This window comes from Maylandia zebra, linkage group LG7 (assembly GCF_041146795.1).
Source record: "Maylandia zebra isolate NMK-2024a linkage group LG7, Mzebra_GT3a, whole genome shotgun sequence".
Classification (NCBI taxonomy): Eukaryota; Metazoa; Chordata; class Actinopteri; order Cichliformes; family Cichlidae; genus Maylandia; species Maylandia zebra.
In genome coordinates, this window is record NC_135173.1 from 4,361,496 (window position 1) to 4,387,739 (window position 26,244).

General features: G+C 39.7%; 1 protein-coding gene across 2 annotated transcripts in view; it reads right to left on the reverse strand.

Annotated features, from left to right (window-relative positions):
• Window positions 1-26,244, reverse strand: part of btbd11b (BTB (POZ) domain containing 11b) — a 78,380-nt gene that overhangs the window by 2,739 nt on the left and 49,397 nt on the right. Inside the window, exons 2-12 of one of the 2 annotated variants that reach the window (XM_004570792.4) lie at window positions 21,943-22,098; window positions 13,579-13,783; window positions 9,698-9,850; window positions 9,284-9,449; window positions 8,473-8,562; window positions 6,437-6,538; window positions 4,640-4,733; window positions 4,209-4,344; window positions 2,955-3,175; window positions 2,686-2,864; window positions 1,141-1,246 (exon numbers count right to left, since the gene is read on the reverse strand). In XM_004570792.4, the coding sequence (XP_004570849.2) occupies window positions 1,141-1,246; window positions 2,686-2,864; window positions 2,955-3,175; window positions 4,209-4,344; window positions 4,640-4,733; window positions 6,437-6,538; window positions 8,473-8,562; window positions 9,284-9,449; window positions 9,698-9,850; window positions 13,579-13,783; window positions 21,943-22,098 (1,608 nt within the window). The remainder of the gene's footprint in view (window positions 1-1,140; window positions 1,247-2,685; window positions 2,865-2,954; window positions 3,176-4,208; window positions 4,345-4,639; window positions 4,734-6,436; window positions 6,539-8,472; window positions 8,563-9,283; window positions 9,450-9,697; window positions 9,851-13,578; window positions 13,784-21,942; window positions 22,099-26,244) is intronic. The other variant, XM_004570793.4, reaches the window with a different exon arrangement.

The window sequence follows — 26,244 nt, forward strand, 5'->3', positions numbered from 1 at the left end:
AACCTATTTTCTACACATTCCAGCACATAATTTTTTTGTGTGTGTGTGTGTTTACACTCAGTCTTTCAAATAGATGCAAGTAAAACACAGCAGAAAATAAATAAAGTCAAAGACTCAGCGGTCCTGTTGCTCTATTTTCACCTGTAAAGCAGGAGTAGGGTAGGCGGAGGTTTACCCTGGTGCAGGTGTGCCGCAGCGGTCAGTGGAAGAATCTGCGAGTTTCTCTGTGAGTTTCCCATTATGTCGTAGCTACTCGGTGCTTGCTTGGAAGTTTAGGGGTTTTTTTTCGCTGTAAAAAGAAGTTTTTTTCCCACGCACAAGGGACGCTAATGTTTTTGTCACTTTTTATGGAATCAAACTCAAAGTAAGGTCAGTACTTCCACGCTTTAAATGCTGCACGCTCATACTCTCTCCCGCACTCGATATATGATCCATTGTTGATCTGCACACAGCTGTTGTCACGAGCGTCGCACTCGCTTACGTCACTGTCATGAGACATTCTCGCAAAAAAATCATGGTTTTAGTAACACAGCGTTCCTACGGGAAAGTAACGGTAATCTAATTACCGTTTTTTGCCATAGTAATCACTTACTTTACTCGTTACTTGAAAAAAGTAATCGGATTACAGTAACGCATTACTGCCCATCTCTGGTAATAAGGTGTGAGGACGGAACGGTAAGATGAATAGCAGATGATGATCTGAGAGGGCGGGAAACAGTGGCGATATGGAGCAGGTCACACAAATATGAAGGAGCAGATTTATGGATACATTTGAACGTGAGAAGTAAGATTTTAAAGTTTATCCTGGCTTCTATGGGCAAACAGTGAAGCTGCTGAAGAACTGCGGTAATATGAGCACTTAACGGAGTGCAAGTTATGACCCGAGCTGCAGAATTTTGAAGAAGTTGGAGTTTATGAACTCCAACTTCTTCAAAATTCTGCAGCTCGGAATTTTGACCTGAAAAGTTCTATTCCAGTTTCTGAACACTAGATGGTGTCGTGCACACTTTCTAATCTGCATTTACTAGTAAGGGCAGACTAAAAAAGACAAGACAAATGATTCTGATGCTCCTGCTGCGTGCCTGTATGTATGTGAATACACTTTAATAATTAAATGAAATGATGAAGAAATATGCTCACCCAAACGTGATGACTGCTTCTTCTTGATCTCTGCCAGTTTGGGGATGGGGTAAGGGCCGTAACACTGAGTGAAGATCGCAGCCAACTGCTGGCTGATCACTTCATTCTGACAAAACACAGACAGAGTGACAGAAGAGGGTAAGCAGAGCTCACCTTGGATGCATCATGCTAAGCCAGCATCCAGGAGTCTATGTTATGTAAGAGCATAAGCACATACTGCACGGCGCGCCTCTCCCACACAAACAGCCCCGACGCAAATACCAAGAGAGGTTAAACTTCTGCAGCCTTACCAGGCTTAGCATCCACTTCATTCAAGCAGTCGTTCCAGTAAAACTTGTATTTATGGATATTTCACACATTACAAGGGGATCAGATAGATATCAGACTTATTTTTCACACCCACACGTCCTTAGAGGTTGCTGTGGTGGGAAATACAGCGACAGGCTGAGCTACTGTAGGAGTGAGATTAAGAGGAAAAGACAGGAGATTTTCTTACCCTTCTAAACTTTTCACTTGTGTGTGTGCAGAGGCAAAGTGAAGGTAAGGCATGCTACAGCACAAGCCTCATGTGTGCAGTCATCCTGCTTGAATGCAACAAACTTCTAACAAATAAGTATTTCTGCATTGTCTTCAAAATTTTCTATGCTGACAAGAGCGATATACAGATATACATTTAATCAACGTTATCTAAAATGAACTAAACACTAAGAGGCTGAATGAATGCTTCAGAGGAACATGGCAACAGAGTGTCTGGTACAGAAAAGACAAACGGCCTGTACCTTGATGTCTGTGGACCTCAAGGTGATGCAAGCAGAGCCTCTCTCAGAGATGAGGGCCAGTGGCCCGAGCCATACATCAACCAAGACAGAAACAAGGACTGACACTGCAGCAATCCAGCGAAGCATAGCATGTTTGGAGTGTACGAGTATATGAGTATGTGCGTGTGTGCATGTGAGAGAGGTATGCTGCTGGTATCAGACCCATGCACGTGAGTCTCTGTGGCTCTGCTTGTGTATTTCAGTTATATGAGTGTATGCACACTCACACTCTGAAACTGTGCAGTGTTTTTTTTCTCATATCAGCAATGACAGCTAACCTATCATGCCATCAGGGCATTATCAAGATTAAGTCACAGCAGACAAAGCTAAGATGAGTGCCAGAACAAGGACAACAATGAGCTGGGTGAACTCTAACATTGCCTACCAAGGGATCCTAAGCTGAAGTAATGAGACGAGGGCCTAATATGATAAACTGCAACAGAGAGGAACGGGCGTCTATCAGAAATCATTATCATTTTACGTAATAGATATTGAGTAAGCCACTGGGGCTCTGTCGGTCACCGTGAAGCTAATGACCTGACTGTAATAGCATTACTACAAAAAAAGAGGAGGACATGACTGTGGTTTAGTGAAGAGCAGACACTTAAGAGGATGGAGACTAAAGTGTAGCTCTGAAGAAAATGTTCTTACTTTTACGGTAATGATCCAATATGTCGTGACACTTGCCTGTGTTTTATGTTAACAGGAAACACACACAGGGCAGTACCTTGCTGGCTCTGAGGATCTGGAACATAAGAGGCAGGCCATGCGTAATGAGCTCCTCGGTGTACTCCTCTTCCTCAATGCAGCTGAACTCTTTCAGAAGACCCTGGATCAGAGGTCGGCGGTGCTGATGGAAACATGTGCGCAGAGACTCCAGCCAAGTGTGCAAAGTCCATGGGACTCCTAAGTTTCACAAGTACACCAATATGAAATACATTTCATACAATATAAGATACTGTAGAAGTCGCATGCATGCATTTCCAGAAAACCCACCAAGACTCCGTATATCTATGGTGATGTCTACATGCCCATGTTCAGCACTGTGGTACATGGCTTCCTTCAGAGCTTTAAGTTTGGCTTTTCCAGTTCTGATCAGATCCATCTGAGACATGCTTCTGCCTTCCAGCTCTGAGCCTTCTGCGAGAATCTCTTCCAATGACAAGACATCTCCTTTCCCTTTCTCTGTGTGGGACAACAGCTTGCGAAACACATTTCTACAAATCAAAAAAGGCAAAAGAACAAAAGCAGAGAAAAAAACTGCGATTAGACTGAACGGATTTCAGGACTCTATTTGCCTGATTTTTTTTTTACCAAAAATAAGTTTGCATCTCCGGCCCTGAATCAGAAGTGGGCTAGATTTTTTTATTTAAATGGAAGGACTTAAACATGATATGATAGTAATTGGGGGTCGTTACTGTTGTAGTCTGCTGGCAAGTTAAAATAAATCAATGGAAATAGCTGCATTTTGATGAATGGGAGAACGAGTCCATAAGAAGAAACAAAAACCCAGAGGGTTTATACAAAGAGCTTTATATTTGTGGCATGTAAAGTATACTATATTCAGTGGTAAACAGCAATTACACACATGGGCTTTTATACAATTTCATGCAAAATATAAATAAAGATGCTTTTAGTTTTAAAATCCAAAAATACAGCTGTCTAGCCTGAAAAATAACTAGCAAAAACCAAAAACAAACAAAAAAACTGCTGGTTTTGACATAATGCTATATTTTACAGGTCTATATTTCAGAATGATTTCCACCTACTTTGCAAGAACAACCACATAATTTGACACAAAATGAAGTGGAAACATATCATTCAAATGGAAAATTCTCTGCTAATTACAATTTTTGCTTACTGGCAGCAAGAAAGACAAAGACACAAAAACAGAGACCGTTTATACAGATAAGCTCGTAAAGCAAAGTACTAACAGAAACTATTCTGGATCGATTATTAAAAGACAATACAGTATTGTACAGAGTACACTGTTTGCAGTGTAACCCTGTCAGTTTTGGCATTTTGTTAAGCCAAACTTTTAAAATAGTTTTGGAGAGTTTTAAGTCTTAACAATACTTTGAAAACAACAGAAAGACAACAGGAGGTTACTCATGCAGGAAACTGAAGACCTGTGGTGCTAATTTTACAGACTCCTCTAAGGAAGTTGTGTTTGTACATAAATAAGAGTACACAGTACACAGTGCTTGTATGTTTGCTGTTGAAGGGAACATGAATGCATTCGTCACCTACCTGTGCCCATGTGCTGCTGCCAGGCTATAGGAGTTCATATCGCCTTGTGGTGCAGTAGAAATTCCATTGCGGTACATAGTTCCCACCATGGGGTCAGCGCCTCGCTCCAGCAGCAAACTCACCAGCTCAAAGTTACCTGCACATGAAAAATGACTGGCTCAGTTAAACACGCACACACACACGGAAATAATAAGATTAAACGAAAATGAGACCGAGAGAAAGATGAGAGAGAAGCACACGTTTCATCATTTGTTCCACATTCATGGCTTTATTTGTCTTTATTCTTCCAGCCCCCAGGAGAAGCAAGCTTCTAAACTTGTAATTCAGCCACTGATCATGCTGACACTCAGGTGTTGTTATCAGCTGAGCTGCTGACAGCATGGTGTGATACAGTTGGGCAGGAAGATGGGAGTCCTGCTGTGTCTTAGTACCTGCAGCAGCAGCCAGCTGCAGCGGTGTCTCCGTGTAGTTCTCCATCCCATCCTGCAGGGAGCCTTCCACGTTGGCTTTGGCATCCAGCAGCAGCTGCAGGTGAGGATGCAGGTGAGCATGATTGACAAAGAGAGAGAGACAAAGAAGAAGACAAGAGAGCAGAGTGAGGGGGAGAGGAAGAGTCATTTGCTAATGAGTCTAATTTGATGTCAGGATGGTTAGTTTAAAACTGGCTAGTTTAAAACACTGCCTATTATTTTACCTCTTTAAAACAGAAGTGCTACTTTTGGAGAAATAAACTAAATAGATGAAAGTCAAATGTATGATCGTCAATTTTGGCCAACTTTAAGCTTAGTTTTCTTTTTGTCTGCATATTAAAGGTTGCTAATTTTCCATTAGTTTCTTTATTTTCACATTACAAAATTGTACAAATATGTATATATATATATATACATATATATATATATATACATATAGTGTCAAATATGTATATATATATATATATATATATATATATATATATATATATATATATATAAATGTAATAGGAAGCGAAACTACAACCAAAAAAGCTGGAAAAACTCAATTACAGACAATCCAGGAACTGAATCCTTTTTTCTTGAATATTTTAAATACATACAGACAATGTTTCCACACCTAAAGACATGTTCCTAACTTTACCGTATGTAGGCTGTTTCAGCGATATAAAAGAAACCTGGCTGCTGCAGCAAAATCTGTTACTGTCGGCCCAAATTCTGCTTTAGCAAGCTCTGAAGGCTTGAAAGATTTAGCGCCTGGCACATACACTTATGGGATGCTGTTATAGGTTCTTTGAGGCACTCTTCAAGTGTCTTTCAGTACCTCTTCCCCAAAAACCAGAGAACACACAGAAATGTGCAGGTTGCCTGTTATATTTCTAGCCATTTTAAGATGTGTATGATTATAATAAGAATTGAACCAGCCTACATTCAGGACCCTTTCAGGCCAGTCCAGTTTAACTTTACTTTATCAACATTCAGATAATTCACCTGTACTATACTTCTAGGAAGACTTATTTTCAGCGAAAGTAAACTGCTCTTCAAGTTCTTCATATAAACAGATCCTATCAGAAATAAACAGAAGACTTAAAATGACACTGACTGCAGGATATTTGATGATAATAAATCAATTTCATTAAAATTGTTCATTTATTTATTTATTTTTAATGAGATAATGATCTAGACCATCTCCTTAATGAAAGATATTTCATGAATTTGTTACATTTTAATGGTAATACTTTCTATGACTTTACACCAAATTGACTCTTTTTTAACTTCAGGGTTTCAGTTTTCTGATGCCCTCAAAGACCAAACTGTAGCACTACCAAAACATTTTCCGCTGGACTTTAATGATTCAAAATCAGATCCCTCAGAGGGCAAACAGAAATAGTTAAATGAGTTCGATAACAATTAGGCTGCTGTGTTTCCATTTTCCACTTGCTAAACTCAGTTTGATCCATTTGCTCAAAAGTGCAAATTGACTGGAGGTAGCCATGTGCTGACCTAAAGCATGGCTGCACAATTGCCCTCTTTAAATGTGTAAAGCTCATGTTGTATATATTTAGCAACTAGGTCATTTTCACAAATGGAAAATAAAGAGAGAAAGAGAGAGAGAGAGGAGAAAACTCTTAGTGGAGAGCAGTCATCATCACCACTGAGAAGCTTTGATGACAGAAATGGCAATGATGACCAACCATGAGCTGAAGCACAACAAAAGGTCACGATGAGAGAATCACAGGTGAGAAAGAATGTCACTACCTGCACCACAGGCACATGTCCGTGTAACACAGCGAAAGTGAGGGGCGTCGCCTGCCGTGTTTCGGGAAAGACTGAGGGGTGCTTGTGCACTGAGTTTGGCACCTGGGGAAGGGACACAGGTAGGTGGGTTGGGTAGGTAGGAGGGACAAAGGTGAGGGAGAGAGATACGAAGCCATTAAATCTACTGCATGGCCTACGAGGCACAAGACAAGCAGCTGAAGGGAGGGGAGAAGGGGAGAGAGCAAGCTCTACAGGAGAAACTAGAGTAATTAACCAGGAATCATGGGGCTGCAGAGGACATCCCGCCACTGTGTTTGCCTCCTAATGAACACGATGAATTGATCTGTCTAGTTAGGCCTTGTCCTAATGGTTCCACCCTCACTTTTCACCCTCTGCTTTGGCTTTTTCTGACAGCGCTCTGAATTGACCTCTCCCAGGCTCAGCTCGTTGGCCAGGTTTAAAAACTAAAAATGTGACATACACGAGACACAGGAGCATGAACAAAGCACAAAGGGACATGTTTTTACTTAGACTGCTCTGGGAGAAAACGAGGCTGGGATGTCCATTAGATTTTATGAATTGGTACTTAATAGTGTCATGTTGTTGTATGAATCAGGTACCAGCTGAATACAGAAGAGTATACAGGCGAAATACACATGAGGGGGGCATGTGAAGTGCAATGAAACAATAATAGTATTTTTTATTACTTATTGTAGTTACTGTATATTGTGTAAGCTGGCCAAGGTTTTCCTCTGCAAGAGCTACAGTCTATGTCAGACTGAGAAGAGATTCTCTGTTGGAGCAATCTTACATAATAAGTGTCAAGAGCACAAGGTAATAGCACTTGAACCAACACTGAAGTCAATGTAGACTATATAGGCAAGCATTATGGAAATTCCCCTTAAGTATGACAGGTCCTTCATCCTTACATGAGTCCACCTGTCAGCACTTTGGGGACATAACCCTTATCTTCTACATGTCCCTCGAGAACACCATCCTCTGAGTTTGGGGAGATCATCCCAAAGTTCCCATTTGCTATTTTGGCTTATTCAATATTCCATAATTAGTAAGTAATTATGGATCATTTTGGATCGGAAAATTATTAGTTCACTTAAACTTTTCCCACTACTGGAACCTGTAGTATTAGTCCGCAGGGTCTTTTTTTTTCTGATGTCATTTCCTATTTATCATTGGTACCCGATTCATGCAATGAAAGTACACGATACATTTTGAAACAAAATTCATACATAATACATTTCTAAAAATGGAAATACACATGCCTGAAATGAATATTAAAGTGGGTCTTTAGGTTTTAGTCGTTGACAGTGCTTTGTGCTTTGGCCAGCTGTCATGAATGCAGTGGGCTGCAAATCAACTCTGACACAATAGCTGATGGGACATGTTGTTGCTGAAGTGACTAACGGAGATCAGGATCATGAGACCTCAACCGAATGACCTCGCTCATGTCTGCGCAGAGTCAAAGGATGCCGTCACGATTCTCTGCAGACTCTGTGAGGAATCCTGCTTGCTTTAAGTCAGCTGATCTCTATTTTTTCCCGGACATAGAAAAGAATGAGTCAGCAGGAAACCTCTGTGTCACGTTTCACACTCTAACTGCTGAAATGCAAATAGATTTCAGCGTATAAGAGCACAGCAGTGAGTGCCTCATGATCTTCACCTCTTGTACATTTAGCTGCACGACACATGGGAGAAAACGAGAGGAAATGACGGATGACATGTTTGGTTTTCTCCAATTTAAAGGAAAAATAAGAATACAAATACATTTGTTACATTAATGTGTACCGTTATTTCAGTACTATTAATTTAAATTGTCTACATATAAAATGGGCATAAAGAGTGCTAATGTCTGACAAAGAGACTTCAGTTATACTCAGCAGCTCAATCTTATAATACAAAAAAGGTAAACGATATTTCTCTAATCAAAGCAGCCTGGTTCAGTTCTGCTGACTTCTGCTCAATGCCAAAAGCAGAACAGCAGACATAAACGTTTTCTTTCTTTCTTTTTAACCACTGACCTCGCTGTTAATATCTGCTCCTGCATCCAGCAGCATCTGCACCATGGCTTCGTCTCCACGGACACAAGCGTACATCAGCGGGGTCATACCCTACACAAGTAGATGCACAGAGAACGAAAGCAGCTGCGATTTAATCTTTCATTTTCTCGAAACACTCAATGGCATAACCAAATCCTAAAAATTCGCTTCAGGACACCATTTTCAAGCACTTTTCTCAGGGAATTTCTTATCCCCCCACTGAGTAATGTGAACTTGAGTTATACCATTTGTTTTTAGCTACAGAACAAGGCTTAATGCTTGGTCTGCTTGTCTTCTCGACAGCTCAAATTCAGGGTAGAGTTCGATGGCAGCGATATTCTGCTTCTGATGAACATTTTAAAGGATACCACATGAATTAAGATCTCCTCTGGGCCATCTGGGACACTACCTGAGGCTGTCTGACGGACACATGCAGTACAGCGCTCTGTATGTGAAAGCTTCTGCTAAGCTCAGCCCTGAACTGAATGTTGATTTTCCCAAGGAAAATCAGGAGCTACACTTGCAGTATTCCCCTGATGATTTATTGTACTTGAGGTGGAAGTCATGATATAGTGCAGAGCTCTAATGCAGGAAAATATATGTCAAAATAAGATTTAATATGCATAACTGCCTTTTAGCTCAAGAGTCAGCACTGTGCTCAGAAGCGGAGGAACCTCAGTTTACAAAACAAACAAAATAAACACTTCCACAGGCTGTGTGTGTGTGTTCATGTGTTCATGAGAACAAATGTGCCGGTATATGCATTATTAAATATGTTGACTGTGTTTCTAACCTGCTCACTCATGCTGTTGATACCATCCGGCCCTAGCAGGTTGACAGCCTGCTTTACCAGGTCTGTGCGTCCACAGCTGAGCATGCGGAAGCCCAAATCCTGCAGGAACTTTGCCTCAGAAGAGGCAGCATCCAGTTTCCTTGAGGCACAGAAGCAGTCATCCGTTCTGAAAAGCATAGCACACAAAGTGAGTGCAAGCTGACAAGTATTACTGTTTGCTACGTGCAGTGTTTTCCCTAAACACCTTGCAGGTTTTATTTCTTGACACTACAGGGAGGACGTGAAACACGCACATCTTTCCCTGCATGCATAATTGACATGTATGCGTGTATGCTTTTTGTGGGTTCAGATAAAGAAGTTGCCTGCACACATGTTCTGCAGCTCAAGCGCAAGCCCACTCACTCCCGGGCCTACCGAAGCTGGCGGGGCTCACAGTCCACTCCAGGCAGCAGCAGCCTGGCAGCCTGCCGCACATCATCGCTGTCCACAGTGAAGCTGCGTCTGTGCTCGGTGTGAACCACAGCTACACGCACCCACTCCATCAGAGGCGGCAAGATCAGAAATGGCCTATAGAGGGAGGTAGAAGCACACGTAGTTGCCACCATAAACACAGTGAAGTCGCACTTGGTGTGCGCAGGCATTTCACTAAAACGGAATTTGCATGTTATTTTGTTGCCACTGTTAATTATTGAGAAAAAGATTAACTCACTTTGAAGACCCTAAATCAGAACATAAAAGAGGTGTTTAGATGTAGAGAGGTTGTAGACCATATAACTGAAAGAAAATGATCATTTTAATCTGCTCTGCTCTTGTTTAATGATCTAAAGTCTGTCATAATACCATAAAATACTGCCCCGCTGTTGCTTATTGTTTAATAGAACATAAACCCATATGCCACAATGCACCATATAAACCAACACAATGCACTGCAAATTGGGGATGATGCATTATAAGACTTATATGCCTTTAAAAGAATCGTGATGTCATAATGCTGCCAGGAATTACATGTGTCATCATTTTCACTTCACAAGATCAAGTACTGCAGTTCCTCCTCATGTTTTCCTATAATGCTCCGTGTAACGTATTTCAGTAATTATAAAAGATCATTATCAGTTAAGGTAAACTGATCGTGTGTTTGCTTCCTTGGAAATGTACAGTACTGCGGCGTTCAGACGGCAGCAGGTAACAACCATTATACATCATACATCCTGTTCTCTGACAGAGAAGACTGAGAGAGCACACAGGCGTTTAAAGCTGTATTTGCACAGAGCAAACAATCTAGGTTGCATTACCAACCAGGCAAACCCCCCATGGGCTCTCAAACAAGCTATGTTTACTACATATCATCTGGGCTTATGTAATTAGATTCATTTCAAATGAGTCTAGCTCCTTCATGCTCCATGTTGACCACAGCTGAGAAAAGAGAATCAAAACCCAGCGCCAGGACCACAAATGCTTCAGTTTATATTGAGCTCACCTTTATTAAAGTTGTCCTCTTTGCATGTAATCAGTAAACAGCACAGAGAAAACCTCAGGCGAGGTCGTATTATTATTCCACCATCACCCAAAGCCTGTAACTTTTTTTTATTATCAATACATGTGGCAATCATTTTCATCTATAACAGCCTGATTGCTCAGCGTATAAAATGTCAGTAATAACAAGAGATGCCCATCGTTAATCCCTGAAGCCGTGTTCTGGTTTTAATTATGTAAAATAGAAGAATTCAAAACCTCTACCTCTGGCCTTCTCTCCTCCACTCATCCTGCATCAGTGTTTACAACAGCCATATGGAATCCATATGAATGGAAATACATATACAATATGTGTGTTCACCTTTGTGACTGACTGATACAAAAGCAATCTTAAGTGAGTTGGTAATGCAAAACATAATGACACACCCATGTGCTTTATAACTACAGAAGAACAATGACTTTTCAAGACCTTATTATGTAATATAATAGGACAAAAGTCTGACACACGCTATTGGAATGCAAACAAAAATGTTTTTAAACAAACTGATATTTACTTTTTAAACCATGTATCATTTTAATTTTATAACAGCATTTGGACGACAGTAGTAGCAATTTGTTTAGTTTCTTTAAAAAAACTCAGACAGATTATTTGACTGTTGCCAAATCCAGAAGCTGGTTATGTGTTTGTGTTTGTGTGCTCTTTGCGGATTTATTAATCAGTATGTCGCTTTACAAAGGATGTCTTAATGGCTGGGCTGCCCTTGACACACGCTGATTGCACAACTCTCTCATCTCTGCTACTTTAAGCTGACAGGAGGGTCACTCAATATTAGTTTGATATGCTAAGAAATGCAAACCCTTGTGTTTGTGTTTTACTCACTTCAAAGGAGCCTGACCTACAGCCACGTGACATTATTACTTCTGCAGACTTCATTAAAGCTCTGCACAACACCTAATCAAGAGTCAGGAAACGTATAATGCCAATGCATTCCTTCTCAAGCCCAATGGAAACTTTGGTTCACAAGCAGTTCAAGGTCGCCCTGTTTCCATGCAGTGCTCTTTAAAAGTGCAGACATTCTGCAAGGAAACAGTTGAAATCAGAGGGATTTCCTTAATGTTGGGTCCAGAATTGGATTTAAAATGACCTAAAAAAATATATAATAACATGCGCTAAATATGATGTTGGTTACAAACGGTGGAGCTAAAGCAGACATAAGTTGGATATCTGGGACACACATTAACTGATAAATTGCTCCACGACAGGTGATGAAAGTCTGGACTGCTCAGGCTCAACTGTCAGCTCTGTATTCCACAGAGGTTTCTACCAAAGCAGAGGAAATACTGAACATACAGCGAATAAATGTTTCATGAGTAGAAGTGGCAAAGAAAGTGAACACTGTGGGAACATGTATCCAAACACTATGGAAACACTGCCTAATTTTCATGCCACATGTGTCACCGTCAGAGTCCCACAGCTTCCTGAATATAAATTCCCAATAGGGCAGTGGTGGTAATTCTCAATGCAAGTCTGTTCACGGCTGCTCCAACTGCCCCTTCCTTCCACGACTCAGGTCACCCAGAGGGCTCGCTCAAGTAGCCAAGACGTTGACAATTCACTGTACTTTCCTTCCAGAGGAAAACATCTGGTCTGCCATTTCACGGCTTAGCACAGAGAGCCAGAAATACAATAATAAAGAAAAAAAACAGTCAGCAGAGGTGTACAGTTGCAGCAGAATGATCTCTGCAGAAGCAGCATCACCACTGGACTGTGTTATAAGGTGAGGAGGAGGAGGAAGAGACATGCAGAAGCTTTGATTGTGTCTAACCAAAGGCAGTTTCCACTTTTTGTCCCAGTGACTTGTGGTGTGCCTTTATTATTACTACTAAACTAATAAATTGCAATATTTATGTGCTTTCCTGTTTCCTGTTTTACCTCCATAATGTAGTGCTTTATTTTTTGGTAGACAAATAAAGGCTTAACATTGTGCTGCTCACCTGACTTGCTTTTCAGGTCTTGATGCAGGATGACTGAAACTGAATCTCAGTTCCATAGTTTGTTATAGCACATAGATTTTCAAATTAAGCTGACAACCTTTACAGGTATCGAGGAGAATTTTGTATATGTCCTTCTGATGAAGGTAAGATAAACATTCACTCAGTTTTCATCTTGATAAAGCGTCGATCGCAGGGCTCAAAAATAAATCTAATGTCAAGTGTAAAAAACTGCAGTCCCTTAAACAGCCACGGACAGAAATGAACAAAAGCAGAAGAAAGTTTCCCTTTCATGACTCAATGAAGTGGAGGAATTTCCTATAATTTACCAATATTGTGATGCTTTGGGTGACAGGTGGGGGAACTCAGCATTTCTGGTGCTCTGTAGTCTGGCAGGAGCTCTCAACCATCTGTGTGGTGCTGGTTTCTTTTCTTGCCAGTTATCATACAAACAATATGACTTTAAAATGGTAGCCCACAAACCAAAAGGTGAAATCAGTTCAGTTATAACCCTCTTGTTCTATAAAATCTATGCTGTCTGCTAATTCTTGAGGTACAAATCTAGTAAACAGCTTGTAAACCTTCCCATAGGTAAAGGCTTTGTGTGTTTTGACGCTTTAAAGACATGTTTAGACGTTTCTTTTCTTTTTAAAAAATATAGGAAAACAAGTGCGAATAAGAAAAGCAGACTAACTGTTGTGGTTCACTGGCTCCGTGAGCCGCCAGATGCAGTGACGCTCTGTTACTCTGACTTTTTTCTTTTACTGCTGAGTGTTGCTGATGAGAAATGTGGACGTGCATTTCCTTTATTTTGCGTGTTTGCTTCTAACCTCTCGGTTTGTAAGGTAACCTTGGAGGGTTCAACGTTGGGGTTTTCCCACTCCATCTGAGGGCAGTGCATGAAGTAGCACAGCGTGTAGATAGCTTCCGGCGCCCAGAGTATCACGCCGCTTTTCTGGTGCATTGGTGTCCCATTGCTGTGGTTCTTCATATACAGTGGCTGTAGGTGGTGCATAGCCCGTGACACCAAGTCACCTACACACATACACAGACAATACAAACAGGAAAACACAAAAGGAACACAGACAGTGAGAAACGAATTCACGGGTTCACTCAGTAGATGAGAGAGATGAGACCGAAATATTTTAAGCACATGGCCTTTAAAAAGACATCTGGGAATTATCTTTATTCCTCCCAGCCCCCTTGGAGCTCACTCTGTCAGGGGAAATCGAGAGTTTCCATGCACCACAATCAGGAAAAAGACAGGGTTCATCCCAGTTCTTTCTGTGCAGCTCACAGGAGGAGAGCGAGAGAAAAAGCATGCCCAGGACTGCAATGGATGAAGAATGAATATTTATGGATAAACATAGCTACTCCAAGCTATTTCCCCTGCATAATTTGTCAGTACTTTAAGGTCATCCAGTTGGGCTTCAAAACTCCAAACTCGAGAGGGTTTTGCTAATAAAAATCTGAACGTTCTCCTAGCTGGTTTAGAAAAAAAGTAAATAGTTCTTGGAAAAGTATGTTCAAGCCAGCTTTTTATGCCGTGGGGACCAGACAGATGGCCTTTTTGTAGAGCAAATTCAGTTAATCAGAAATCAAGAGCTGGCCTAGAAGTTTCTTTAACAGACAGCCCAATTCTTTCATGTGACTGTGGTTGGTTAGTTATTGAATGCTTACTTGAAAAACAACCCTGTTTTATTACAGCTGGACTCAAATCCCATTTTGCTGAATGCTGTCAGGTTACCGTCGCTTCTCCCTTCCTGTCTAGACCCACCGCGTGATGAGAAAATGTGATGAAATTGTGAAGCAGGGTCGCTCTTAAAAAAAAGAAGGAAAGAAAGACACACTGTGACATATTGTCCTGGCCAGTTTGATAATGTTGAAGGCACAAAAGCAATAGAGCATGATGACACTTGGTTCCCTGTTTCCAATGGAATATATTGTATGTGTGACTATTCGATACAGAGAGGGAACAAACAGCCATTCTCATACACAAAAGGGTTTGTTTAGCATCAAAATTGCGCTATTTGGCGCTTGCCAAGACTCCATTTAGCCTTGACAATGTGAGAGGCAAGTGTGAAAAGGATGGCTGAATGAGGGAGGAGCATTCATGCAATAAAACAATCAACTGTCCTTTGGGAACACTGATAGAGAAATCATGTTGTGATTCAATGAGCAGGGAAAATTATGCCAGGAATGACCACCTCTTGTAGACTTTTAGCTTAAGATTTGCTGTTCCAGTTACTCTCTGTTACTCCATCTTTCTCTTAATTGTACCAATGGGAATACAGATAAGCTGGTAACAGTTCCCTTTGAAGTTCAGTAAGGGAGCCAAGGTGGTCAGCAGCAGGCAGTTTTCATGTCTTATTTATGCTGCTCTGTGACATTTCCTTTCCTGGCTGAGAAGGCTCACGAGGTTAAGAATGTAGATTATTTGAAAGCTGAAAAAGTCCAACAGTAGTGCAGCTTCACGTGAGATCACTGTAGCAGGTGTAGGTGCAGCACAAAGTGGTAAGATTTCTCTTTGGAAGGTCATTCAGAAGTGCGACAGTTTAATAAGCTAAAATGTCAATAGACTTTTAATTACAAGATCCAAGCTTTTAATCAATACCTCATCCTTGGTGATTAATTCTTTATACCAACAAGAAGAGGAGAGGTGGAGGACACACACAGCAGATCCTGCTTCTCAGGTTCTCAGTAATTACCTTTTAGCAGTGGGGTCATGCTCTCCATGTTTTCAGAGCTTTATAACCATCCTCGAATAGCAAAATCACACAAATCGACCAGTTTACAGAGTATAATGGCACTGGTTTAAATTAGAAGGGGTTTTATGAGAGCTGGCTTAAGGTCAGTAAACAGCAATGCAGGACCCACATAACAAGCACCCTGCTCATTACTGCAGAATCTGAAGGCAGTGTAATGTTCAACAGTGAGCGAGATAAATGTATTGAATTGAACTGAATTGATATACCTTTATTAGTCCCATGAGGGGAAATTTCATAAGGCTGCTGACCTATTGCACGCAATGGCGGCGCCATCTTACCCTGTGACCCTATGTGTGTGCGTGTCCAGAGTTCAGCTGAGACAGTGTCCTTCGCCCTGCTAGGCTAAGTAAACAGTCTTCCAGCCAACCCAGGTGGCCTTGCATGGAATGGGAAGGAACAGACTAAATGTAGAAATTCTCGCTGTGCAGCTGCTGCCATCATCACACGTTCTGTGCTTCAGTTATTTGCCACTACGTCGTGATTATAACAGCCGCCTGTGGCCATCTTGCCTCAACAAGATGCTAAGCTATTCTTTTGCTATTAGTTTTGTCCATTTCACAACATCCAGAACTCTCAGGCACTCTCTGCCACCCATAGCGGATAGCATGGAGGGCACAAACTGTCTGTTAGTGTAGTTGTGAGTGGAACTTCTACTCTTTAACTACCTCTGCTTTACTTTTGAGGGGCCATCACAGCACACAGTGTCCCTGCAGTAATCTGTGTGAGTCCGAACTCTGTCATCTTTCAATCTAGTCAGGTTAGTTTGGACAAAATCCGAAAGTAACATTTCTTGCTGTTAGAGGACTTGAGAATTTTTAGTAAAGAAGGAAATATATATGCAGAGGTTTGACATACATAGTTGTAGATATAGAATAGCTTTGAGAGAAATGGTGAACAAGAGCTGAACCATCACACAGACACTTATTAACCTCATTTGATATCATTTAGCATCGAGGCCGTAAAGACATAATTCCAAGGGTTGAGCTGACCACAGAGCAAAACACTTTTAACACTTTGTGCAAAGAAAACCACAAAAAAATAATTAACTTGCTGTTTTATTTGGAATGTGGCAAAACCCCCCCAAAAAAAACACAACCCCAGAGGAGATAAATGAGAAAATCAAGACATTTTCACAGCTACAGGAACAAAATGATCTTTAAACATCAGTGGCTGATTAGCAGAACCTGCTGTAAGTTCTTGGTGGAGAATAGAAAAACAATCACGCTCGACTTAGAGTAAAGACATACAGAAAGAGATGAGACAAAAGTCTAATAATAATAATGAATAATGACATTTGAAGCATGTTTTTTTAATCAGCGACATTAACTAATAATAAAGGACTGAGTACCGACAAAGGAAATTAAGGCTAGCTTTGAAACATGAATGGATAATACAGGCATTATTATTTTAGTGACATATAAAACTAGAGACAGAATAGAGGTAATCTGTGACTGCTTCACTCTTGTTTCTCTGTTTCTAAATTGTGTTTAGTATATATAAAATTGATGGTATGGTTTATATATAGTCATTTTTAAACACCACTGAAGGATACTATTGAAATTACTTGAGTTAATGAATTTTGGAAAACTGTAAGACAGCTTGACCTTTACACAAGTTACAAAATAAATTAAAATAAAACAGCTTGGTGCTGGAGAAATTTCACATGTTTGCATTTTGCACTATGTGGTCTAATAAGGCAAAGTATTTGCTCAAATACTGATTGGATAACTCTTTTCTACACAGCATCATATTAGTTAGCATTCTGGAAACAACTCCAACAGTTTGTTAATTGGTCTGGCTGTCAGTCTCATTATTTCCAAATTAATGGCATTCAGCAAAAAGACAGAAAAGATGGAGAGATTCAGGCTGACTTCTTAAAAAAATGGGGAACTCACTTAGGGAGAATTTGACAACCTTGAGGCTTTAGGATTGATTCAGTTTATTATTAAAACTGATTTATGGAAGGAAGTGTAATGTTTCATATAGTAAAATTCAAAGAGAAAAAATAGTCTTTGAAGCAACCGACAGCACACTGTTACCTTAATCTAGCTTAAATACCACGGACAAGCTTGGCTCACGTAACTCTTGTATATTTCCCAGTATATTAAACTAATTCTTTCAAATTTATGTTTAAGCAGTTTGCACAGAAAACATACGTCTGCTCTTTGTGGTGTAAAGAGTAAAGAGTTTCCACGGACACGTATCCTTCATCCATTGCCACTTCTGTGAAAAGACTAGTTCAGATTTAGCAACACACACAGCAATATGTGGAAAATATCTGAAGTAGGACAGCATGACTGAGTGATCATGACACACCCATAGTCCTAATAACTGCAGCATTTGTGGAGCCATCATTTCAGATATGCTAATATGGCCTTTTGCTAGAAGAGATGAGGAAATACAAAGAGGTAAATCAGCGAGAAACCTCTTAAATTGAGTCTAAATGCCAGTGTGAAAAACTCACACTGCAGGATTCATATTTTTACTGTGCTGGAAGAGCCAAGGTTGGTTTATTCCAGGAAACTGGTTTCAGAAACTCTTACTGTTCTTTCCCCCTAACCTTTTAATCTTTTACTCCTTCATTCATATCTTAGTCTCTTTCAAAAAAATTGACTTTGTGACAGCCTGACAGTGCAATCACTGCTGCTTTTCACAGTTATTCATTTTGTTTCAGCTTGAGCTGAGCGACTGGCTGCTAATCCTCTAGTTATTTACAGAATTGCTCTCCAGAGCTGATAACATTACCACTGGACTAAGCTGTCCTATTAGACATGAGCGGCTCTGTTGTCTCACAGTGTGTTTGCAGTGTCAACATAACAGTACAAGTCCTTGCTTGACCTCATCAATACAACACGGACAGAGGCCCTGCGATGTGGCTCATCACTGAAGCTGCCCTGCAGTCGGAACAGCATGCAGTGAAGAGAACTGTCTCAGTTTTTATTGTGATGATAAATATTTACGCTGGATATACAGAAAATACTTTCTGAGTCTTTTCTTAGTACGCTGATGCTATAGCAACAGAAACAGACCCTTCCCACATTATTTGGCTTGGGGATTGATTTATTTTTACATTTTTTGTCATGCACATTAGGACACAATCTGTGCTTTTTTCAGCGTATGCACCATTATTCTTCTTGACACTGCTGTCCTTTCTTTCTTGCAGAGCTGCAACTAAAGACGCAACTGTTCAGCACTTGAAAAGGAACATCCCGATTCTGTGATTATATCTGATCAAATCAAATGGGAATATGTGCCGCTGTGTATTCAGTGGTTCGCAGCACAGCTTGCAGATGTCTTCAAGCGCCATTATCATTTGTTGTAAAGTTTCCCCTTAAAACAGAACCCAAAGTAGAAACTGTTATGAAAGCTTTATATTGGACCTTGTTTGAGTTCTATAGCATATTGTCCAATTTTTGTGAGCAAAGACAAAAATGTCAAATACAACCAGTATGTAATGCTGAAAACCTATTACAATGAGAGAAAACTGACAACTAAGGCTTATGTAAATGACTTCATGTTGTATAAGCGTACGCAGACAGCATTATGACGCCCATTATTCTTTAAATAATGAGTACATTGTAAGTGGACATGCATTCAATTAACTTTTGGAGGACTTGTCAAACTTATAAGCTAAAATCATTTATTTTAATGAATGGCTGTGGTTCATTAGGATTGCTCCCATTGACAGTGTAACTCCCACACATTTATTTAAATAAGCACACTTGCGGTCAGATTATAATATAGTGATTTACTGATAGAGCGGGACAATATTCCTGCTCTATCAAACATCAGATTATCACATTAGATGATAATGTCATCTAGCTGGAATGTGAAGATTTTCCAGAGCTGAACACCTTCACTAAAAAGAATAAGAGTAAGATACAGTAGTGTGTAAATTTCTTTCATTTCTTTGTGCAAGTAGGGAAGTTGGCGCAGTGATTATTGAAAAGTGTACAAACATACATGGAAATACACATATAATGCAGTTTGTGCAATTCTAACAACTTGAAAACTGTTATTCCTTAACAGTCTGAACTCTCTCAGGCAAGCTTTCTTGTCTTTTCTTTAGGCAGTCTTCAGGAATGTTTCTCCAGGATTCTTAAAGGACATTGAAAGCTCTTCATAGAACGTTGGCTACTTTTTGTTCCATTCTCAAGATGATCCCACGCTGCTTCACTAGTGTTACAGTGTGTTTTTCTATCCAGGCATGTTTTTAATGCATTGGTACTATGTCTGGGATCATTGCCATGCTGAGAAATAAGGTTGCTGCCAATCAGATGCTTTCCGTATAGTATTGCATGGTGGATCAAAATCTTATGGTATTTTTTAAATGCATCAGTTTAGACAAGATTGAAAACTTTACTGGTTGCAATGCAACCTAAACCATGACAGAAACACCGTGTTTTACAGATGGCTGTAGACGCTCACTGTTGTACCTCTCTCCTGACACCTTCCATACCAACAATGCTTTAAACCAAAAATGGCAAATTTGGATTCATCACTTAATTAGACCTGTTACCACCTATTTTCAGTCCAGTTTGGCATACCTCAGCCTTTCCTCCCTGTTTCCCTTCCTTAAGAATGGCTTCCTGGCAGCTACCCTTCTACTCAGACCATTTCTGATGAGGCTTCAGTGAACAGTAGAAGAATCAACTGAAATGATCAGATGCATCCTGCAGGTACAGAGTCAGGTCTTTGCTGGATTTCTTATTTTTTTGTCAATGGCATGCCTTTCAGATACCGTTCATCTGTTTTTAGGCCTGACACTTCTGTTTGGCTTATAGTTTTGGCTAATAGCTCTTTGTGCAAAAGTACTGTTTTAAACCTGTGTTACCATTGGCATATGATGTTTGAGGGGTTTTTTTTTTGCAACAGACAGCAAGTAAAAAGTGCCTAAAGATACAATTCATTTTCTCCAAAGAAAAAAACTTTGATCCTGGAGAACTATTGCTCAAGACTGCTTTAAAAAATTACAGTAAAGCCTGGCTCCTTGTAAGCAAAATATAAAGAAATGAGGACCAGCTTAAGCCTTTTGCACAGTACTGTTTGTATGAAGCAAAGGCATGTTGGATCTACACATGATAATTGAATCAAAGAAGGATAATATGGTTAAACGTCTACTAATATAAATATCACGTCTTGGGCCTGCCAATTTTTTTGTTTGTTTGCTTTTAAATTCCCTTCATGACTTTTGATTTTTTTTTTTTAAAGTTGGCTACACAGATTTGAGTTTTGATGTTATGACATAAATTTGATCATGTCATGATTAACCCATTAGAGCCCAGCACCATTTTTATTGTCAGCAAAACTATGGGAGAGTCAAAGTTGAAACTTTAACAGCAACTTTCCTCAGTGTGCAAAGGGGCGGTGGATCACCATGGGATCTTAGGGGTTGAAGTGGGAACTTCTGCTGTAGGAAGGAATCTCCATCCTTAAGTTGTTGCTAGATAAAATGTCATAAGTAAAAGCAGCAGGAATCACAAAGATAAAACTTGAATTTTGACATGTCCATCACCTCAAGGATGGAGATTTTTCTACAATACCTGTAAGTGATAAGAGAATTTCCTTTTTCTCCCCTTGTGTTTTGGAATCGTTTTGAAAATCGCCTGCAAGATTTCTGCAGGCTTTCAAACCTCAGTGATTAAAGACTGATGCACACACTGTATTTTTAAAGTTCAGGCCTCTAAAAAGAACTAAAGTACTCATCTCAAGCAATGTCTTGTCGTGTTATATGAAGCAGGTATCCAAAACTGTGCTAACATATAAAGTGCAGACTTATAAATATCACAGCTGCAGTTGTGACTTGTGAACACGAATGTGATGCTATAAAAGCCGTACTGTTCTGCAAAGTCTTTTGACAAGATATTGAAATGCAGCTGTCCTGCTTCGCTCCAACATAATTTTAATAATAACAGCTGAATTCAAGCAGTAAGAGTTTTGGGTATGCTGTCTTACGGTCACATTTGCATGGCTTACTGGGACATTTGTGTAGAACAGAGTCATCAGTAAGGTTTATGCTGTAACAAGTCAAAATGTCTGCTGTGAAAAATGTTCACTGTTGGGAAAGTCGGATGATAAGACCTCACTTGCAAATTTATCCCACAGGCGTTGGTGGAGACTGAACTTTTTTACTTGAGGGTTTTTTTTTTTCATTTTTAAAAAACATCTCAGTCAACTGTCAAAACCGAAGCTGGGAAACAACTTTCTATGGCTCTGTGCACAGAAACAGAAAAGCATGTTGAATAAGCATCACAAGCCCTGTAATATTTTTATGGGACACAAACGGCTCCAAAGAAAGAGCCGAATAACCAAATGCCTTGCTCAAATGCATAGTGGCTCTGGAGGGGAGGGGTACATAATAGTTTTCTCACCTCTGCACCTCCACTTTTCCACATGCATGCACTCACACATACATATACGACTCACTCAGTTCAGAGATGCTGCCCACTCTCGTGGCCAGTAAGCACTGTTCAATGGAGCGCAGTTCGGACTGACTGTAGGTGTTTCCCTCTCCACTCTTCCCAGCTCGTTGCTGCTGCTGGTCCCTTTGAAGAGTTAGACCCTCGGGTAGGCTGAGCACACCTGAGAGCGAGAGAAAAACAGATGAATATCACATGTACATGTGGGACTCATGCTATAGCACAGGCAGGCGTGCACGCTCTAAAAAGGGATCATTTAAACTATGTATCGGACACAGTTTTTGTGTTTTTATTGTGGCTGCATTTTTAATGTTTACAGGTTTGATTTTTTTCACCAGTGGTATCTTCTATCTTTGTCATCTGTGCTTGGAGTCCCCCTGTGCAAAAACTGCTTTTTAGCAATTGTATATCCAGTACTATTTGTTTCTGGAGAAATGTCCCTGCTAAATACAATAAATATGCTGCGTTGTTTTCTCATATTCTTGAAGGATTAAAACTGGTAGATTCATTCTAAAATGTCATTAATATCTCATTTTCCTCCTATCATATAAATGGAAAGAACACAAAGGTTCAGGATATTAGAAACTGCGCGCATAATTATTTATATCCAGAGTGAGAGTTTGATTGTGAAAACAATGGAAGCAATACAATGTAGTATTTCTGCCTCCTAGCTACACCTGTCAGACACTTCTCCCAAAGGTAATAACGTGTAATATTTAAAATGTGGTTTCATTATTCACAGCTCTTCCTCGTTCTGTGAGTGATGAGGCAGATTCTCCATTTCGCTCTGCTGACAGTTTCTGATTCCTCTGCAGCTTTGTGCTGCAGCCTTCTCAATGTTCGCAGGGTGTCAACTTATGAAATGACTAAAGGCTGCGACTCTCTGCTTAGCCCTCTAATCACTGATGGAAAATTAGCTTTGGTTTTAATGTCTATTAGAATATTCTTCCAAGTTAAATGCACATGTACATGTGGCACTCATTATTCTGTTGTGCAGGAAGCAGGCAGCTACTTATGAAGTGATTCTTTTTACTTTCACAAGGCAGGAAAAAATGCATGCAAAAGGCCGACATAAATAGTTTTTGTAATAGTTTTTTTTACACACTGACTGGACAATCTAAATGATCATCAAATTAATGCACTGTTCATGGAATATTACTTTTTGAAAAATGTTTTCTAACATATGAGCGCATGTTCACTTACATTTGCAAATAGAAAGATCAAGTGTAGCACTACTAACACCTAGAGATAAAAAAAAACCCCAAACAGCCTTAATAATCAACTCAAAGAAGTTCTTTAAATGTGCTGGTTTATAAAAAGATACTTGTAATCGTAGTGTCTGTAGGTTCTCGGTCATTTAGGTCATGGTGAGCTAAGGAGCTTGGAAAAAAAGCGACTGAACTTCCTTAAGTTTTTTCAAGATGTTTCAGCTCTCATCTGAGGTAATACCTGTAATCATACATTATTTATGATTGTGGTTCACTGTGCATTATACAAGGAATAAAAAATCCTGGTGCAAAAACAGTCAATAAGTCACAGTTGCTTATCCTGTAAACCTAGAGAGCAGCAGTCTTGGCACTATCTAATCTATATCTTTGTAAAACCAGAGAGCTACTGTCAGCCTGAGGGACAAGATGTCATCATCTGCTGCACCAGTGTCAGGTGGTCTTACTCGCTTCCATTGTCAGTCAGAGTCCAACATGAACCAGCAAGACAGAGTATAAAGAAAAGAAACTTACTTTCTGTTTCTGCATAAGGAACCTGTCTACAGGGATTTCTTTAAAACACCTTTGTTATTGCTTTTATTGCTCACAATGTGCCTTCTTTGACATGCGGTTGTGCAAACTGCTGGAAATCCATCTTAAACCATTTAAACCAGCAGGAGGGATACCCTGGCACCTTCCAGCCTCTTACTTTCCTTTCAAACAATTATACATCAGAGTAAATAGCCCATTCAGTGTGCCTACAGGACTCATGACCTACTTCCTTTGATGTGCCCAGACTAAAGGCATCCAGTTGTGATCTAGCACAATAATGCACTACACATACAACAATTATAATAAAATGATTTCAAAAAAGCCTAATTCATTTTAAACCAGTAAATCTTTCATTATTAATTTTATTTATTTATTTGTTCATCTTGTGAAGATGAATAGAAAAGACTAAAGAATTCAATTTGATACTTTTTGTCAAAAAAGTTATGATAATGATAAACATACATAACATGTTATTTATATATCTTTTTTCTCTAAAAAAAGAATACAGCTTTTTAAAGGCAAGTTACTTAACACCTACTTACCATCAGTATTAGGTTTACTACACCAAAAATAGTTTGTAGTAATAAATAAATCTGGTATTACAGAAATATCACAACTACATTTTCTTCTTGAAATTCACAACTTTGGATGGCTGTAAATTAGTCTTCACAGTAAAGTTATACAAAAGTTCTGAAATAAACCGCAAGTGATGCAGCCAATTTATCATCAAGCCAGCAAAAATAACAGGAACTGTACAATATTTGTACAAAATATTACAGCAACCTGTTTATTATACCAAAGTGGTCACCATATCATCTCCATAGCACAGTGATGGAAAAATATGTGTTTATGGATGCAGTAGGCTTTGGTCCATTGACAGTCTTTCATTTACTTCTAAATAAATAAATCTTCTCAGGTCGTAAATAACCCTTTATGGCATAACTTCCTATTATTCTTTCCATCCATCCATCCATCCATCCATCCATCCATCCATCCATCCATCCGTCTTCTTAAACATATTTGTAATTCAGTGTTGCAGCAAGGGCAGAGCCTATTCCAGCTGTCGTTGGTCAAGAGGTGCGGTACACCCTGGACTGCTTGCAGTATTACTGCTTTATCACACATATCTATTGTTAGATATTCACCAACAAAAGAAACAAAATTTTAGTGAATGTCACGCAGAAAACTCTGAAATGGTATTATCATGGCTGCTCTGACTGTATTGTTTACAGTACATTCATCACAGCAGAACAAGTGTTTGTCAGACTTTGTCTCCGTGATAAGTTGCCAACTAGTTTGTAAAAGTAAATAAGCAATGAGATCCATCATTCTGGCTTTTTTAACTTGTGTATAAACATAGAAGTAAAAAAAAAAATCTAACAAACATACATTACATTTGATCTTTCAACTGTCATGCTCCTTAATCTCGTTCAGGGAAATAGCAGAACCAGCTGACAGTGATGGTGGTTGCTCTGAGTATAGACTGAGGCAAGGTGACTCACTGGCTCTTTGCCTCCTAATGCAAGGCACTGTCTAACCTCAGGCAGGCACTGATGGAGCTCTTACATGCCAGGCAGCTCTCTCTGTGTCTATGTTTGCGTGAGTATCTTCCTCCAGATGTCACTCTGTCTTTACACTTTGAATCTCTTGGGAAATGCTCTCAGGTTTTTCAATTACCTCACATAATGTTTTAAGTTTATTATTGTGCATAATCATAAAGAAATAATAGTTGGCAACCACGCTAGGTTATATAATACTGAGATATCCTATCGGGCACCTGCCTCTCTTTAAGTGGGCCGGTTGCGTTTGCCATATGGCAGCTATTCAGTGTTGCTGAAGAGATGAGGCTGGATGATCCTCCAGGCAAGACAGTGTCAACGAAGAAGAAGTAACGCGTGCAGGAGTTCCCATTAAGATGTCACAGAATGCACCTTAGTCATATTCAGTGATAGACAGCTGCACAGACCCACTGCACGGTCCAATGTATTTCATGTTTGCCACTAAAATATATTGAGATGAGACATGTGTTACAAACTCTTAATTCACAGTTTTTTTGTGTTTTTTTTTTTAGATTTTACAAGACTAACTTTTGGATAGATGTGTACTATTGCACTCCTGCCTGGTGAATTCATATTTTTTCATAGTCTGGGTTAAAATAAATCTTTATACAATAATAAACACATTTTAATCTTCCCAGTGAAATGGACTCGCAACCTGCACTTCTCACCCAGTGACAACTTGGATGCGCTCAAACCACAAATCCTTTAAATTCACAGAAATGTACAAGCATGAAACTTTAGTCTTCTTTTCTTAACGTTTCAGCTAGAAGGATTTCCCCAAAATATCACTAAATGTTACCTAAACTGTGAGTCTGTATATGAATTTAAAAAAACTGCAATGTTTGTTGATTTGATTAGCAGTAGTGGAAGGAGTAGTAGTAGTGGTAGTAGCAGTGGTAGTAGTAGTAGTATGGATCTGCTGACTCTTCTCAGGGTTGACTAGAGCAGTGGGGCAGGAATGCTGACCTCGATGTGGCTCCTACCCTGCATTTA